The sequence below is a fragment of the Aquarana catesbeiana genome, linkage group LG06, assembly GCF_042186555.1.
Source record: "Aquarana catesbeiana isolate 2022-GZ linkage group LG06, ASM4218655v1, whole genome shotgun sequence".
NCBI lineage: Eukaryota > Metazoa > Chordata > Amphibia > Anura > Ranidae > Aquarana > Aquarana catesbeiana.
In genome coordinates this window covers 395,096,513-395,110,618 of record NC_133329.1, presented here as the reverse complement: position 1 = coordinate 395,110,618, position 14,106 = coordinate 395,096,513, and the positions used below count along the sequence as shown (strand labels likewise).

Genomic DNA, 14,106 nt, shown 5'->3' with positions numbered 1-14,106 from the left:
CCCATTCATCCCAAAGGTGTTCAGTAGGGTTGAGGTCAGGAATCTATGGAGGCCACTTAAAGTGGTAGTAAATTCTGTACTACCACTTGTACCTGCAGGCAAGCCTATAATAAGGCTCACCTGTAGGTACTGTGAATATCTCCTAAAACTTGCACAGTTTAGGAGATATTCAGAGTGTTTGCAGCTGATGACATCACCGGCGCATGTTCTCTGAAGGTCCGGCTTACAGTGCTGGACCTTCAGAGCTCATGACGGAAACTCTCCCCCGGCCACTCATGTAGCTGGAGGCCAGAAACTGGGAAGGAAGACCTGGGGAAGATGTCAGCCTTCTCGGAGATGACATTGCGATGCTGGAGGGCTTAGTTCTCGGGTAAGTCTAACATATTGTGCTAGTATGCGATGCACAGGGATGGTGGGAACCCCTCATAATGGGCACTGCAGGTGTACAGACCTGGGAACTCAGCACAGGGATGGTGGTAACCCCTCATAATGGACACAGCTTATGTACAGACCCAGGAACTCAACCAAGGGATGGTGGAAACCCCTCATAATGGGCACTGCAGGTGTACAGACCCAGGAACTCGGCACAGGGATGGTGGGAACCCCTCATAATGGGCACAGCTTATGTACAGACCCAGGAACTCAGCACAGGGATGGTGAGAACCCCTCATAATGGTGATAGCTGGTGTGCAGACCCTGGAACTCAGCACAGGGATGGTGGGAACCTCTCATACTGGGCACAGCGGGTGTACAGACCCAGGAACTCAGCACAGTGATGGTGGGAACCTCTCATACTGGGCACAGCGGGTGTACAGACCCAGGAACTCAGCACAGTGATGGTGGGAACCCCTCATAATGGGCACAGCGGGTGTGCAGACCCAGGAACTCAACCAAGGGATGGTGGGAACCCCTCATAATGGGCACAACAGGTGTGCAGACCCGGGAACTCAGCACAGGGATGGTGGGAACCCCTCATACTGGGCACAGCAGGTGTATAGTCCGGGGAACTCAGCACAGTGATGGTGGGAATCCCTCATAATGGGCACAGCGGGTGTACAGACCCGTGAACTCAGCACATGGATTTCATGAATAGAGTCCCAAAATATATTTATAAATATCTCAGGATAACAGATTGGAAGAGATTGTGTGTTGCTGGGTTTACAACTGGCTTCGATCCAGAGTGAAGTTTTCTTGCACATTTATGTTCAGCTAAAATGAGTGGTTTGTAGGTTCAGATTGTAATGTGTCCATCCATCCGGTGATCCAACCTATCGGCATTCCAGAAAAAAAAAAAAAAAGCTTAGCTTTGTTTGGGGTGACCCTTTAATCCCCCACATTCTCGTCACTTCTACATATTATAACCCCTCTCATCCTCGTCCCTTGTAATTGCTCCTCAGACACCCGATGGTTGATGTTTACTCGCTGCCCCCCCATCCGATCCTCTTCTACTATTACAGTTAATAATTGTCAGTAATTAGTTAATCTCTGGGACTTCCCAACAGAAGTCGCTCATCTGGTCTCTCCCGGCGGACACTCGAGGTGACGTCACTGATATCGCTAACCATACACCATCTCAAAAAAATATCAACAAACAGGAAAGGAGGGTGTGGCACACGTAGCCAAAAGGTTTATACAAGGAGAGAACGCCTTCAAGAACGCCACGCCAGGACGCAAGGCTGAAGCGTCGGCTAGTGACACCCTGTGGCTATATTTGCAACTGCAGAAAAAAAAGGACATTAAAGTGTAACTAAAGGCAAAACTTTTTTTGTTTTCATTTTGGATGTATTTCACCTGCTACTGTAGGTGTTTATTGCTGTCGGTGCCCCCCCGTTAGGGAGATGCCTCCCTCTCTATTTGTCCTGTTTACTTTTTATGATCGAAAGTGAACGTAAAAGAAAATCCCAAATTTTGGGTTGTCCCCCAGAAAAGTAATAGAGGAAATCTTTCAATGGGGACACCAGTTCTGATGACACTCCAGGATTCCCTCTCCTTGGAGAGATTTCCTCTCCCTTCCTGTTTTGGCTATGGGACAGGAAGTCATAGGGAAACCCCCCCCCAATGGGACACAGGTGGTAAAGAAAAAAAATCTGACAGGGGTTATAACCCTCCCACTCTATCCAAAATGAAAAAAAAAAAAAAAGTTTTGCCTTTAGCTACACTTTAAATTGGAACTAAACTTCCAAAAATACCCGCCTCAACCCTCCATGGATGGGACGGATACATCCCTAGACAATCGCTAGCATACACTCCTCTCCACAAGGGAATAACTAATAGGATTTTCTTATATGGGACTAAGAGGCAGAAAGGTCCAGGACTCTGCATTGTCTTGTCACAATATGGTGATGTTGAAGGAAATGTCTTCCTAGCAGCGTTAATTTCGTCGACTAAAATATTTTCATCAATTAAATTAACACTTTTTTAGTCAGCTAAAATACAACTAAAATTAAAATGGCATTTCAGTCAAAAGAATATGACTAAAACTAAATCGAAATTTGACATCAAAATTAACACTGGTTATATACAGTGCATTAAAAAAGTATTTATACTCTTTGAAATTTTCCACATTTTGTCATGTTACAACCAAAAACGTAAATGTATTTTATAGGGATTTTATGTGATAGACCAGGGATATGCAATTAGTGGACCTCCAGCCGAACTACAAGTCCCATGAGGCATAGCAAGACTCTGACAGCCACAAGCATGACACCCAGAGGCAGATGGGACTTGTAGTTTTGCAACAGCTGGAGGTCCGCTAATTGCATATCCCTGTGATAGACCAACACAAAGTGGCACATAATTGTGAAGTGGAAGGAAAATGATAAATGGTTTTCAAAATTCTTTACAAATAAATATGTGAAAAGTGTGGGGGGGGGGGCATTTGTATTCAGCCCCCTTTACTCTGATTCCCCTAACTAAAATCTAGTGGAACCAATTGCCTTCATAAATCACCTACTTAGTAAATACTAACCTGTGTGTAATTTAATCTCAGTATAAATACAGCTGTCCTGTGAAGCCCTCAGAGATTTGTTAGAGAACCTTAGTGAACAAAACAGCATCATGAAGGGCAGGGAACACACCAGACAGGTCAGGGATAAAGTTGTGGAGAAGTGTAAAGCAGGGTTGGGTTATAAAAAAATATCCCAAGATTTGAACATCTCACAGAGCTCTGTTCAATCCATCATCAGAAAATGGAAAGAGTATGGCACAACTGCAAACCTACCAAGACATGGCTGTCCACCTAAACTGACCGGCCGGGCAAGGAGAACATTCATCAGAGAAGCAGCCAAGAGGTCCATGGTAACTCTGGAGGAGCTGCAGAGATCCACAGCTCAGGTGGGAGAATCTGTCCACAGGACAACTATTAGTCGTGTTCTCCACAAATCTGACCTTTATGGAAGAGTGACAAGAAGAAAGACATTGGTGAAAGAAAATCATAAGAAGTCCTGTTTGCAGTTTCTCAGAAGCCATGTGGGGGACACAGCAAACATGTGGAAGAAGGTGCTCTGGTCAGATGAGACCAAAATTGAACCTTTTGGCCTAAAAGCAAAATGCTATGTGTGGCAAAAAACTAACACTGCACATCACCCTGAACACACCATCCCCACTGTGAAACATGGTGGTGGCGGCATCATGTTGTGGGGATGCTTTTCTTCAGCAGGGACAGGGAAGCTGGTCAGAGTTGATGGTAAGATGGATGGAGCCAAATACAGGACAATCTTAGAAGAAAACCTGTTGGAGTCTGCAAAATACTTGAGACTGGGGCGGAGGTTCACCTTCCAACAGGACAACGACCCTAAACATACAGCCAGAGCTACAATGGAATGGTTTAGATCAAAGCATATTCATGTGTTAGAATGGCCCAGTCAAAGTCCAGACCTAAATCCAATTGAGAATATGTGGCAAGACTCGGAAATTGCTGTTCACAGACGTTCTCCATCCAATCTGACAGAGCTTGAGATATTTTGTAAAGAAGAATGGGCAAAAATGTCCCTCTCTAGATGGGCAAAGCTGGTAGAGACATCCCCAAAAAAGACTTGCAGCTGTAATTGCAGTGAAAGACGGTTCTACAAAGTATTGACTCCGGGGGGCGCCATACAAATGTACCCCACACTTTTCACATATTTATTTGTAATACATTTTGAAAACCATTTATCATTTTCCTTCCACTTCACAATTATGTGCCACTTTACGTTGGTCTATCACATAAAATTCCAATAAAATACATTTACGATTTTGGTTGTAACATGAAAAAATGTGTTAAATTGCAAGGGGTATGAATACTTTTTCAAGGCACTGTATCACAATGGCTAAATCTGTGACTTTAGTGCATGTTCAAACCTTAATACCATAAATCAGGGGTAGGCAATCTTAACCACTTGTCGCCCACCCACCGTCAAATGACAGAGGGACGGAGCGGCTCTTGTTCTGGGCGGACGTCATATAATGGCGCACCCAAACAGCCGTGCCCATGGGGGCGCGCAGTGTGGCGATCGCATGGCACGACCCTGATCTCTGTAAAGAGCCAATCACAGCCAGTCACATGTACGGAAGCGGCTCTCATCGCCTCACACTGAGTCAAGCAGCGGCATCTCCTCGCGGGGGACAGCAAGAGATTTAATCAGGGCAGTGATCATCAGTGCCTTGATTACAATAAAGCACCAGAAGTGCCAGCAATTAGTGCCCATTAGTAATGCAAGTCAGTGCTGGCTATCAGTGCCACCTATCAGTGCCACCCATCAATCCCACCTATCCGTGCCGCCTATCAGTGCCCATCAGTGCCACCTAATTAGTGCCCATAAGTGTCACCTCGACAGTCCCCATAAGTGAAGCCGATCAGTGCAGCCTCATCAGCTCACATTGGTGAAGGAGAATAATTACTTATTTACAAAATTTATTAACAGAAACTAAGAAAAAAACTTTTTTCTTTTTTAAAATTTTTTGTAAAAAAATAAAAAAATTAGCAGTGAGTGATTAAATATCACCAAAAGAAAGCTCTTTTTGTGTGAAGAAAATTTCATTTGGGTACAGTGTAGCATGACCGCGCAATTGTCATTCAAGGTGTGACAGCGCTGAAAGCTGAAAAATGGCCTGGGCAGGAAGAGGGTGAAAGTCCCCGGTATTGAGGTGGGTAAAGAGCTGGAGATCTACCTGAACAATGTAGGAAAAGTCAAAGATCACCGGGCACAATGTCGCCTCCTCACCCCTGATTGAAACCTCTAATTGCCGTACTGCTGGGTCACAATCGCATTCATTACATGGCAATCATGGGTTTAAATCACCACCTGTTCAAACACACTGAGATCGCTTTTCAGAGGAGCAGCAGTGCCTGCTGCACTTGTGAATGAGCTCTAAGTTGCATTTGGCAGCGGTACCCTTAGAGCTCGTTCATACATAGAGTTGGGGCGGGGGGGGTAGTAAAACCCTGTGGTTGAGTCGCGAGTTTGCCGCCTCCAATCCCTTTAGATGCTGAGGCAGCAGCCAAAGGTGTACACATGCTGCAGCAGGAATTAAGCCCCCTATTGCTTTTGGTGAGTGCTACTGCCTGCCATTCATGACCCATTCAAGTAAATGGGGCCACTCTGCAAGGGCCCCGCAACTGCATGCTTCTGTGGGATCCAAGGGATTAAAGCTGCCTGCTTTAACCCCTTGTTTCCTGTGCTGCACAAGGTTGCAGGACATTTGCAGAGTGGCCTCATTCACTTGAATACGTCATGCTTGGCAGGTGCTATGCCCACCAACCATGACAGGGCGTGTAACTCCTACTACGGCTGCAACATGTGTACCTCTGGCCACTGCAGCTAAAAGGTGTGCGGTTGGGTCGGGGGGGGGGTGATAAAAACTAAGGGGTTTTACCACCTCCTAAACTGCAAATATAAAAGAACCCTTTTTGTTCTGAGCCCCCTAAAAGGCTCCTTTCACACTGATGTGCTGCGGTTTACCTGCGCCACAGGGTAAGTTGTGCTTTCCCAAAGACTTCTATTATATCCTGCAGGGGTGGTGCAGTATCTGAAAGCGCACCAAAACTCCCACTGTACATTCAGGAGTTTTGGTGTGCATTCAGAAAGTGCAACAAACCCACTGGATATAATAGAAGTCTGTGGCTAAGTGCAGCAAACCCATATGAAAAGCTGCAGGTACACTGCACCCACTGTGTGGGTAAACCGCAGCACATCACTGTGAAAGCAGCCCTATACTATTATGCCCGGTGTATTGCTTCCCACTGACCTGAAGATCTCTTCTTTCCTGCTGCTGGCAACACTCTGGAGACCTCTAGCCGGGATAAGAGGTGGAGTGCAGTTGGTATCGCTCCGCATGGGACAGGAGCCGGCACTACAGAGGAGGCATCAGCTTATGCGGCTCTTTCTCCCTACTACATCTCCAACTTTACAAGGAGTCCCTCTGCACTGCACTCTGTTTGATGCTCTGAAATGGCGGGTCAGCAAGCCCAGACCGAGATCTACTGGTAGATTGCGATCTACAGGCTGCCTAGGACCCTAACCAAAAATAATAATATGTTATTAACGTTTTACTACAGGAATATATAATGAGTTTGTCAATTCTAGAGAAATGCTTAAATAATGCATTACCCACTTGAAAACCAGGCCTTTTCTTTTTCTTTAGTTTATTTTTATTTTATTTACACTGTCTCTTTAATTTTTTTTTATCACTTTTATTCCTATCACAAGCAATCATCCCTTGTAATAGAAATAAGGGTGACAGATCCTCTTTATGGAGAGATCCCCCCAAATCTCTTCTTTACCTTAAAAAAAATAAGTGATCTTTTGCTTTAAAAAACTTTTCTTTACTTCCGCCCTAGAAGTGATGCCCAGGGTCTGTGCTACCACTAGGCAAACTAGGCAGCCGCCTAGGGCGCACTGCTGCCTAGGGTGCCCGGCCACTGGTGTCTCTACTCTCTTCTCTCTGCAGCAAGCAACTAAGTCTCAGCATCAGCAGGCAGCCGCCGCTCCGTTCGCACATAGTGTCAGAGGCGCAGCAGCGGCGGAGGACTGTGTCTGTGTCCCAACTCCCAAATGAACGGAAGCAAGCAAATATTCATTGATGGGCACTGCTAGGCTGCATTAATGAGTGCATTTGATAGGAGTTGGTGAGGCTGCATTTGATGGGTGCTGGTGGGCTGCATTTGATGGCTACTTCATTAAAAAGGTGGGGTATACATGGGCAGGGCAAAGGGGGTGGAGCTGGGGGGGGGCAAAATGAGGTTTCCCCTAGGTTAAAAATCCTTGCACTAGCCCTGGTGACGCCATGAATGTCGCTCCAGTCCTCCAAGGCCATAGAGGTGATCAGAGGTGATCTGGTCTCTGGTAGCCTCTGTGGCCACCCGGCTGCACCGATGGATGATTTCTCGGGTTTGCCGATGAAAACGCTAAGCCTAAGAAACACTAGTGAGCAGTGGCAGTGGGGGGGATGTCCCCTCCTCCGCCCTGTTTGGCCACCTTCCGCCCCAACATCCTTCAACCTAAAAATCAGAGGAGCTGGGAGAAAATTTGTCAGGCAAACAGCGGCTGCATGCAATCAGATGCGGTTATTGTTTGGTAGCCTGACAGCCACAGGGAGTCAGAATACCGTAGCCGGAAGGGAACATTCCCTCCATCCACACTGTATAGCCTGGATTGGGGAATAGATTTCTCTCATTAAGCCCCATAAGAAATCTTACTGTGTATGGCTAGCTTTAGCAGTGTAGATTTATTGATTTATTGTCCCGGGATCTTTTGCTACAGCCCGCCAGACAGAAATGAACCCCTTTGTGCTGAATGCGGACAAAAATCCCAGCATTTCTCTTCCATTGTAACCGAAGATAAGACTGAGGCTTGTGATTCGAAAAAAATGATGGGGAGCAAAAAATTTATATTGGGGATTCAGAATAATTGTGGCTAAGGCCTTGAGATCTAAAAAGCTGAAAAAACAACAAAGAGCTAATGACAGAGCAGGTAGCCAGACAACTAATGATAGTGACTGTAAATGTAATAAAAAAAATTAAAATAACAAACATAGTTACCGTACATAGTAGGTGAGGTCGAAAAAAAGACACAAGTCCATCAAGTCCAACCTATGTGTGTGATTATATGTCAGTATTACATTGTATATCCCTGTATGTTGTGGTCGTTCAGGTGCTTATCTAATAGTTTCTTGAAGCTATCAATGCTCCCCGCTGAGACCACCACCTGTGGAAGGGAATTCCACATCCTTGCCGCTCTTACAGGAAAGAACCCTCTACGTAGTTTAACCACTTCCCGCCCGCCCACCGTCATATGACGTCCTGGGCTTTGAGCGGGTATATCTGAATGATGCCTGTAGGTACAGACATCATTCAGATATTGCCGGTTTCAGCCGGCGAATCTCTACACCATAGGAATGATCATAGCGGGCGTTCCGCCGCTTGATCGTTCTTAGGGGAGGCGAGAGGGGACGTCCCCCTCCCGCCGCCCTCCGGTGCTTGTTCCGACTCACCGTTACAATCGGTGAGGCGGAGAGCGGATCCGCCGGCGCCGGATGTAGATCATAGAGGTTTCCGGCGGACCAGATGGTCGTCGGAGTCGTTATGATCATCGGAGGCCGGGCGCGATGTTGTGACGTCACGCCTGGCCTCTCCATTAAAAAAAAGGTGATAGTTTTATTTATTTTCTTTTATTTCAGGCTTCCCAGCCTAGAGGTGAGATGTGGGGTCTTATTGACCTCATATCTCACTATTAAGAGGACCTGTCATGTCATATTCCTATTACAAGGGATGTTTACATTCCTTGTAATAGGAATAAAAGTGATCAAATTTTTTTTTTTTTCAAAAAAGTGTCAAATTAAAAAAAGAAAATATAATTAACAATAAAAGAAAAAAAAAATTTTTTTAAAGCGCCGCTGTCCCCGTGTGCTCGCACTCAGAAGCGAACGCATACGTAAGTCCCGCCCACATATGAAAACAGTGTTCAAACCACACATGTGAGGTATCGCCGCGAACGTTGGAGCGAGAGCAATCATTTTGTCCTTAGACCTCCTCTGTAACTCAAAACATGTAACCAGTAAAAAAATTTCAAGCGTCGCCTATGGGGATTTTTAAGTACCGAACATTGGCACCATTCCACAAGCGTGTGCAATTTTGAAGCGTGACATGTTAGGTATCTATTTACTCGGCGTAACTTCATCTTTCACAATATGCAAAAACATTGGGCTAACTTTACAGTTTTGTTTTTTGTTTTTTAACACAAAACTGTTTTTTTCCCAAAAAACGCCTTCGAAAAATTCCTGCGCAAATACTGTGTGAAATAAAAAGTTGCAACAACCGCCATTGTATTCTCTAGGGTCTTTGCTAAAAAAAACATATATAATGTTTGGGGGGTTCTATGTAATTTTCTAGCAAAAAAAATGATGATTTTTACATGTAGGAGAGAAATGTCAGAATTGGCCTGGTAGGCAAGTGGTTAAGGTTAAACCTCTTTTCTTCTACACCTGCTCTGTGTAATGGTTTTGCACAGAGCAGCCCTGATCCTCCTCTTCTGGGGTCCCCCCTGGTGCTCCTGGCTCCTCCCCCCTGATGAGTACCCCCATAGCAAGTCGCTTGCTATGGGGGTACTTGTGTGGGTTCCCTCCCGAGCAGGCTGTGTGTGTCCATAGACACAGCGTGGCTTGGCCCCACCCTCTATGGTGCCCAATAATCTATAGTTACTCCCTTCCTTCTAACCTTCCCCATTCTATCCAAAACTTAAAAAAAAAAAAAAAAATGGGTAAAGATGCCATCTTTTTGCTTACTTATCCATTTAAACATAAGTGGTGCACATGTGATGCCACCCTACACTTATTAGCAAGGACAAAGATCTACACAAAGACAGATTACAAAGTATAATTTCATTGAATTAATAATAATAATTTCTTGGAATGTAAATCTTGTCCAGACTTGTGTGGAGCTGGGAAAAATATTTTTGCTTTCCCTAATTCACTGCAAGAAGATTCATGTTCAATCTTCTGCCTTTCCAGATAACACAACTCCTTATAATTACAGTTTTATATTTGAATAGTGCACTATGTGAAATATATAAAATTATTGAAAAATTATAAAGAATTAAAAAATTGTATACATGAAGAAATATATAAAAATGTGAATGAAAAAATAGGAAATAACCAAATAATCAAGCTGCACCCATGTAAAAAGTGTTCTGATATCACTAATATATAAATAAATCTACCAATGAATAGTGCGCCTAAAATTAACTTCCTATTTAGGTGATAAATATTGAATATTATGGCAAATAGCCATACCATAAAATACCATAAAATATAAAATAATATAATAATAATAATTTCCTAATTAGAAATACAAAACCATGTGCCTAAGGCAGATATCAATACCATAAATATCAACCTGCATGAGATATATCCATCTGAAAATTAAGGGCAAAGAAAAATAATTATATAAAAATCCCTGGAAAGATGTATACAAAGGTCCAAAAGAAGTTGTAAGTTGGCATAGGGAAAAAACCACCACAGTTCACTGTTGCTTATTGATTCAATAGACAGCTGTCTGCAACGTAAGTCTCTCCCCTGCACTTCTGATGCACCAGGCTGGTTGTTTTTAGATTCCTCCAGTCATGTATTGCATTCATGTAACCAAAAAAGAAGAATATCATTGCGCAATGAACACAACCTCTATGGTACTCTCTTTGTTAAGCATAAGTGTTTACACTCACATGAGATACAAAGTAACAGCTCATGAACCAATCAGTCGCTCACCGCGATCTCACTCCTCTCACCGTTTGCTGTGTCTAACGAACATGCACATCGGATGAGGTCACTGGCTCCTCCCGACACGTTGCGTTACATGTCACGTGACTTTATCAAGGGACCCTTTATCAAGGGAGTTCTCATTGGCCCCTCTTATGACTCATCCCCCTCCTATGACTCATCCCCCCTCCCTTCCTGGCAAACTCTCACAAGAGTGAGAGAGAGAGAGCTGTGTATGATGTCATAAGCCTAGACTAATGACCAGACAAGAAACAGGAAGTGGGCTGTATAAGGTATTTACTGGCAGAAAAAAAAAAATGTTTTACTATCCAAAGTTAAAAAGACAACAAGGGCAGAAGATTTAATAGATGGAAAGATGAAAAAATGACTAAAGGTTCCACTTTAAATTGTCAGAGCGGTAAGGGTGTGGGTGGTGCCTGCGAGGAGTATCGAAAATGAAAAAAAAAAACTCTTATGCCCCGTACACATGAGCAGAATCTCCGTCGGAAAAATCTTGGATGGTTTTTCCGACGGAATTCCGCTCAAGCTTGCCTTGCATACACACGGTCACACAAAAGTTCTCTGAACTTTTGATCGTCAAGAACGTGGTGACGTACAACACTACGACGAGCCGAGAAAATGAAGTTCAATGCTTCCGAGCATGCGTGATTTTTTTTGTGCGTCCGAATTGCATACAAACACATTTTCGGATAGGAACATTTTCTGACCGAAAAATAGAGAACCTTCTCTCAACCTTTTGCTGGTTGGAATTCTGCCAGCAAACGTCAGATGGAGCGTACACACGGTCGCAATTTCTGACCAAAAGCTCTCATTGGACTTTTGCTGGCGGAAATTCCGCTCGTGTGTACGGGGCATAAGATGGGCATCTTAGTGAACGCAATATACTGGAATATGGGAAATAGCATTAACATAAACATACCCACACACCTTGAACTGGATGGACTGGTGTCTTTATTTAACCTTGCCAACTATGTAACTTCAAAGAAAAGAAATCAAAGAAATGGGGACTTTGCTTGATAAAGTGTAAAACTTAAATAAATTCTAAACCTTTTGGCCCAACATGGGGGCTCTTACATCTGCTTTCAGATATTTGATCCAATGTTATTATTCTGTTCCAGATAAAATGGCTGCACATGCTGTACGCTGCGATTGCCGCCATCGTTTTCACTTTGGTAAGTTTTTTTTTTTATTTATCTATACATGCACTATGACATTGTATAATAATAGTATAAGGAATAGAGGTAATGATGGGGTTGTACTCACCATTATATGGTTGCGCCCATTCGTTCACATGTAAAAAATACATTCTTTTTTAACTCCTCGATACTGGAGTTGTATATGATGTGTTTTTATCCTTTTATGTTTGTGAGTACGCTTTTGGCGTTTTTTATTAAAATTTCTAAGATGTTCTAGGTAATGCATTAGACATTTGCGTCTTTTTTTTTTTTTCTGCATAAATACCTATCATTAAAGTGGGACCTTCACTCACATATAAGACATTAAAGTGGAAGTCCAGCCTAAATCTTAAATCTCTAAATTTACTTGCAGCCACAATCTAAAGCCCAGTACACACGATCGGATTTTCCGACGGGAAATGTTTAATGACAGGCTGTTGGCGGAAAATCCGACCGCGTGTACGCTCCATCGGACAATTGTTGTCGGATTTTCCGCAGACAAATGTTGGCTAGCAGGTTTTAAATTTTTCTGAGGACAAATGTCTGTTGTCGGATTTTCCGAGCGTGTGTACACGAGTCCATCAGACAAAAGTCCAAAGTACAAACACGCATGCTCGGAAGCAAGGAGGAGCCGGAAGCGGTCGGTCTTGTAAACTAGCGCTCGTAATGGAGAGTTAACATTCGTGACGTGGCAAATTATGAAATCTGGAAATGCAGCGCACAATTCTCTTCTTCTTTAATGGGATAATAATGAAGCTGCTTTGTTGGTGATACTGATGGAGTTATTGCAAACAAATTTCAAAGGCTTTTTTTTTTTTTAGTGACATCAAGAATAATATTATTATGCTTTACATTGCATTTTTTTAAATGTAACTGCCGACTCCCAAACTGTCATTTGAAGTAAAACACACAGCCAAGTATTATTCTACACAATTTTTTTATTGTGCATTAAAACAAATAAAATTAGACATGTTATCTGCCACTAGAACTTAACCAAAAAGTGCATTCTATGCATCCAAAAATATAGAAAATATAACAAATCAAATTATTATTCAACCAAAAAAAATGTCAAAGCAATAACTCCAAGGCCAATAATAAATAACACGTTATCACCTCCGATTCCGCAACATGTCTGGTTCACGAACGGCCATTCAGAAACAAAATGAAAAGCGCAAACTGAAAAGGGCTAAATGAAAAGCGCTAAATGAAAAGTGCAAATCAACACTCCCCAAACTTCTACTAACACGAAATTAGCAGAAGGAGCCCAAAGGGTGGCGCTAAAGAGCTGAAAAACCATGTAGTGCGTCACTACGTTCCTAAATTGTTGGCCAACAATTGTGTGGCCGTGTGTATGCAAGACAAGTTAGGGCCAACGCCCTTCGTAAAAAAGTCCACGGTTTTGTTGGCTAACAATCCGACCGTGTGTATGAGGCTTTAGACTAACCTATCTAGCCCTGTAAAGCAAAACTCACTATACATACCTTTCTGAAGCCGCTCCAATCTGATCCTGTGCTAAGCCGTCAGTGGCGGCTTCTCTGTGTAGGTGGGTGCTGAAGAGGCAGCCAACAACGGAAGCCCCATAGTAAGTCTATGGGTGATGTCACTTCCCATTCATTTCCCAGCTGGCTGTGCCCTGCATAGAGCTTCCGCCGCTGGAGGTTGGACTGGAGCGGCTTCAGAAAAGGTATGTATAGCGATTTTTGCTTTGTAAGATAGGTTAGTCTTAGTTTGTGGCTGCAACTAGATTTAGAGATTTTAGTTTTAGGCTGGCCTTCCACTTTAATGTCTTATATGTGAGTGAAGGTCCCACTTTAATCATAGGTATTTATGCAGAAAAAATAAAAAAAAGATGCAAATCTCTGCAATACACATTTGAGATTTTTTTATTTTAGCTTTTTGGTTCGCTCCCAATTTACTCCAATTTCCTTTATTCTGATGTAGTAGTGTCCTTCCTCCTGCCTGCAGCCTTCTGGGATAAATGTCACATATCCCCGGAGACTACAGACCAGTCTCCCTGCACCCCTCAGTTTGGCACATGCACAGAAGAGGTCAGGCTGTGACTGATCAGCCCCGTGTTACCAAATCCAAGATGGCGGCGCACGCCCTGGAAACGGCACTTAGTGTTACCAAACCCAGGAGCCTGCATTCACTATATCTGGTCTCCACACCGAACATGGAAATG

The 14,106-nt window shown here is 43.5% G+C and overlaps 1 protein-coding gene across 1 annotated transcript in view; it reads left to right on the top strand.

Annotated features, from left to right (window-relative positions):
* The window catches only part of TMBIM1 (transmembrane BAX inhibitor motif containing 1), a gene marked incomplete in the record, with an annotated part of 128,651 nt that overhangs the window by 93,755 nt on the left and 20,790 nt on the right, over window positions 1–14,106 (top strand). The window contains 1 exon segment of the mRNA XM_073634385.1: window positions 11,868–11,921. Coding sequence (XP_073490486.1) covers window positions 11,868–11,921 — 54 coding nt within the window.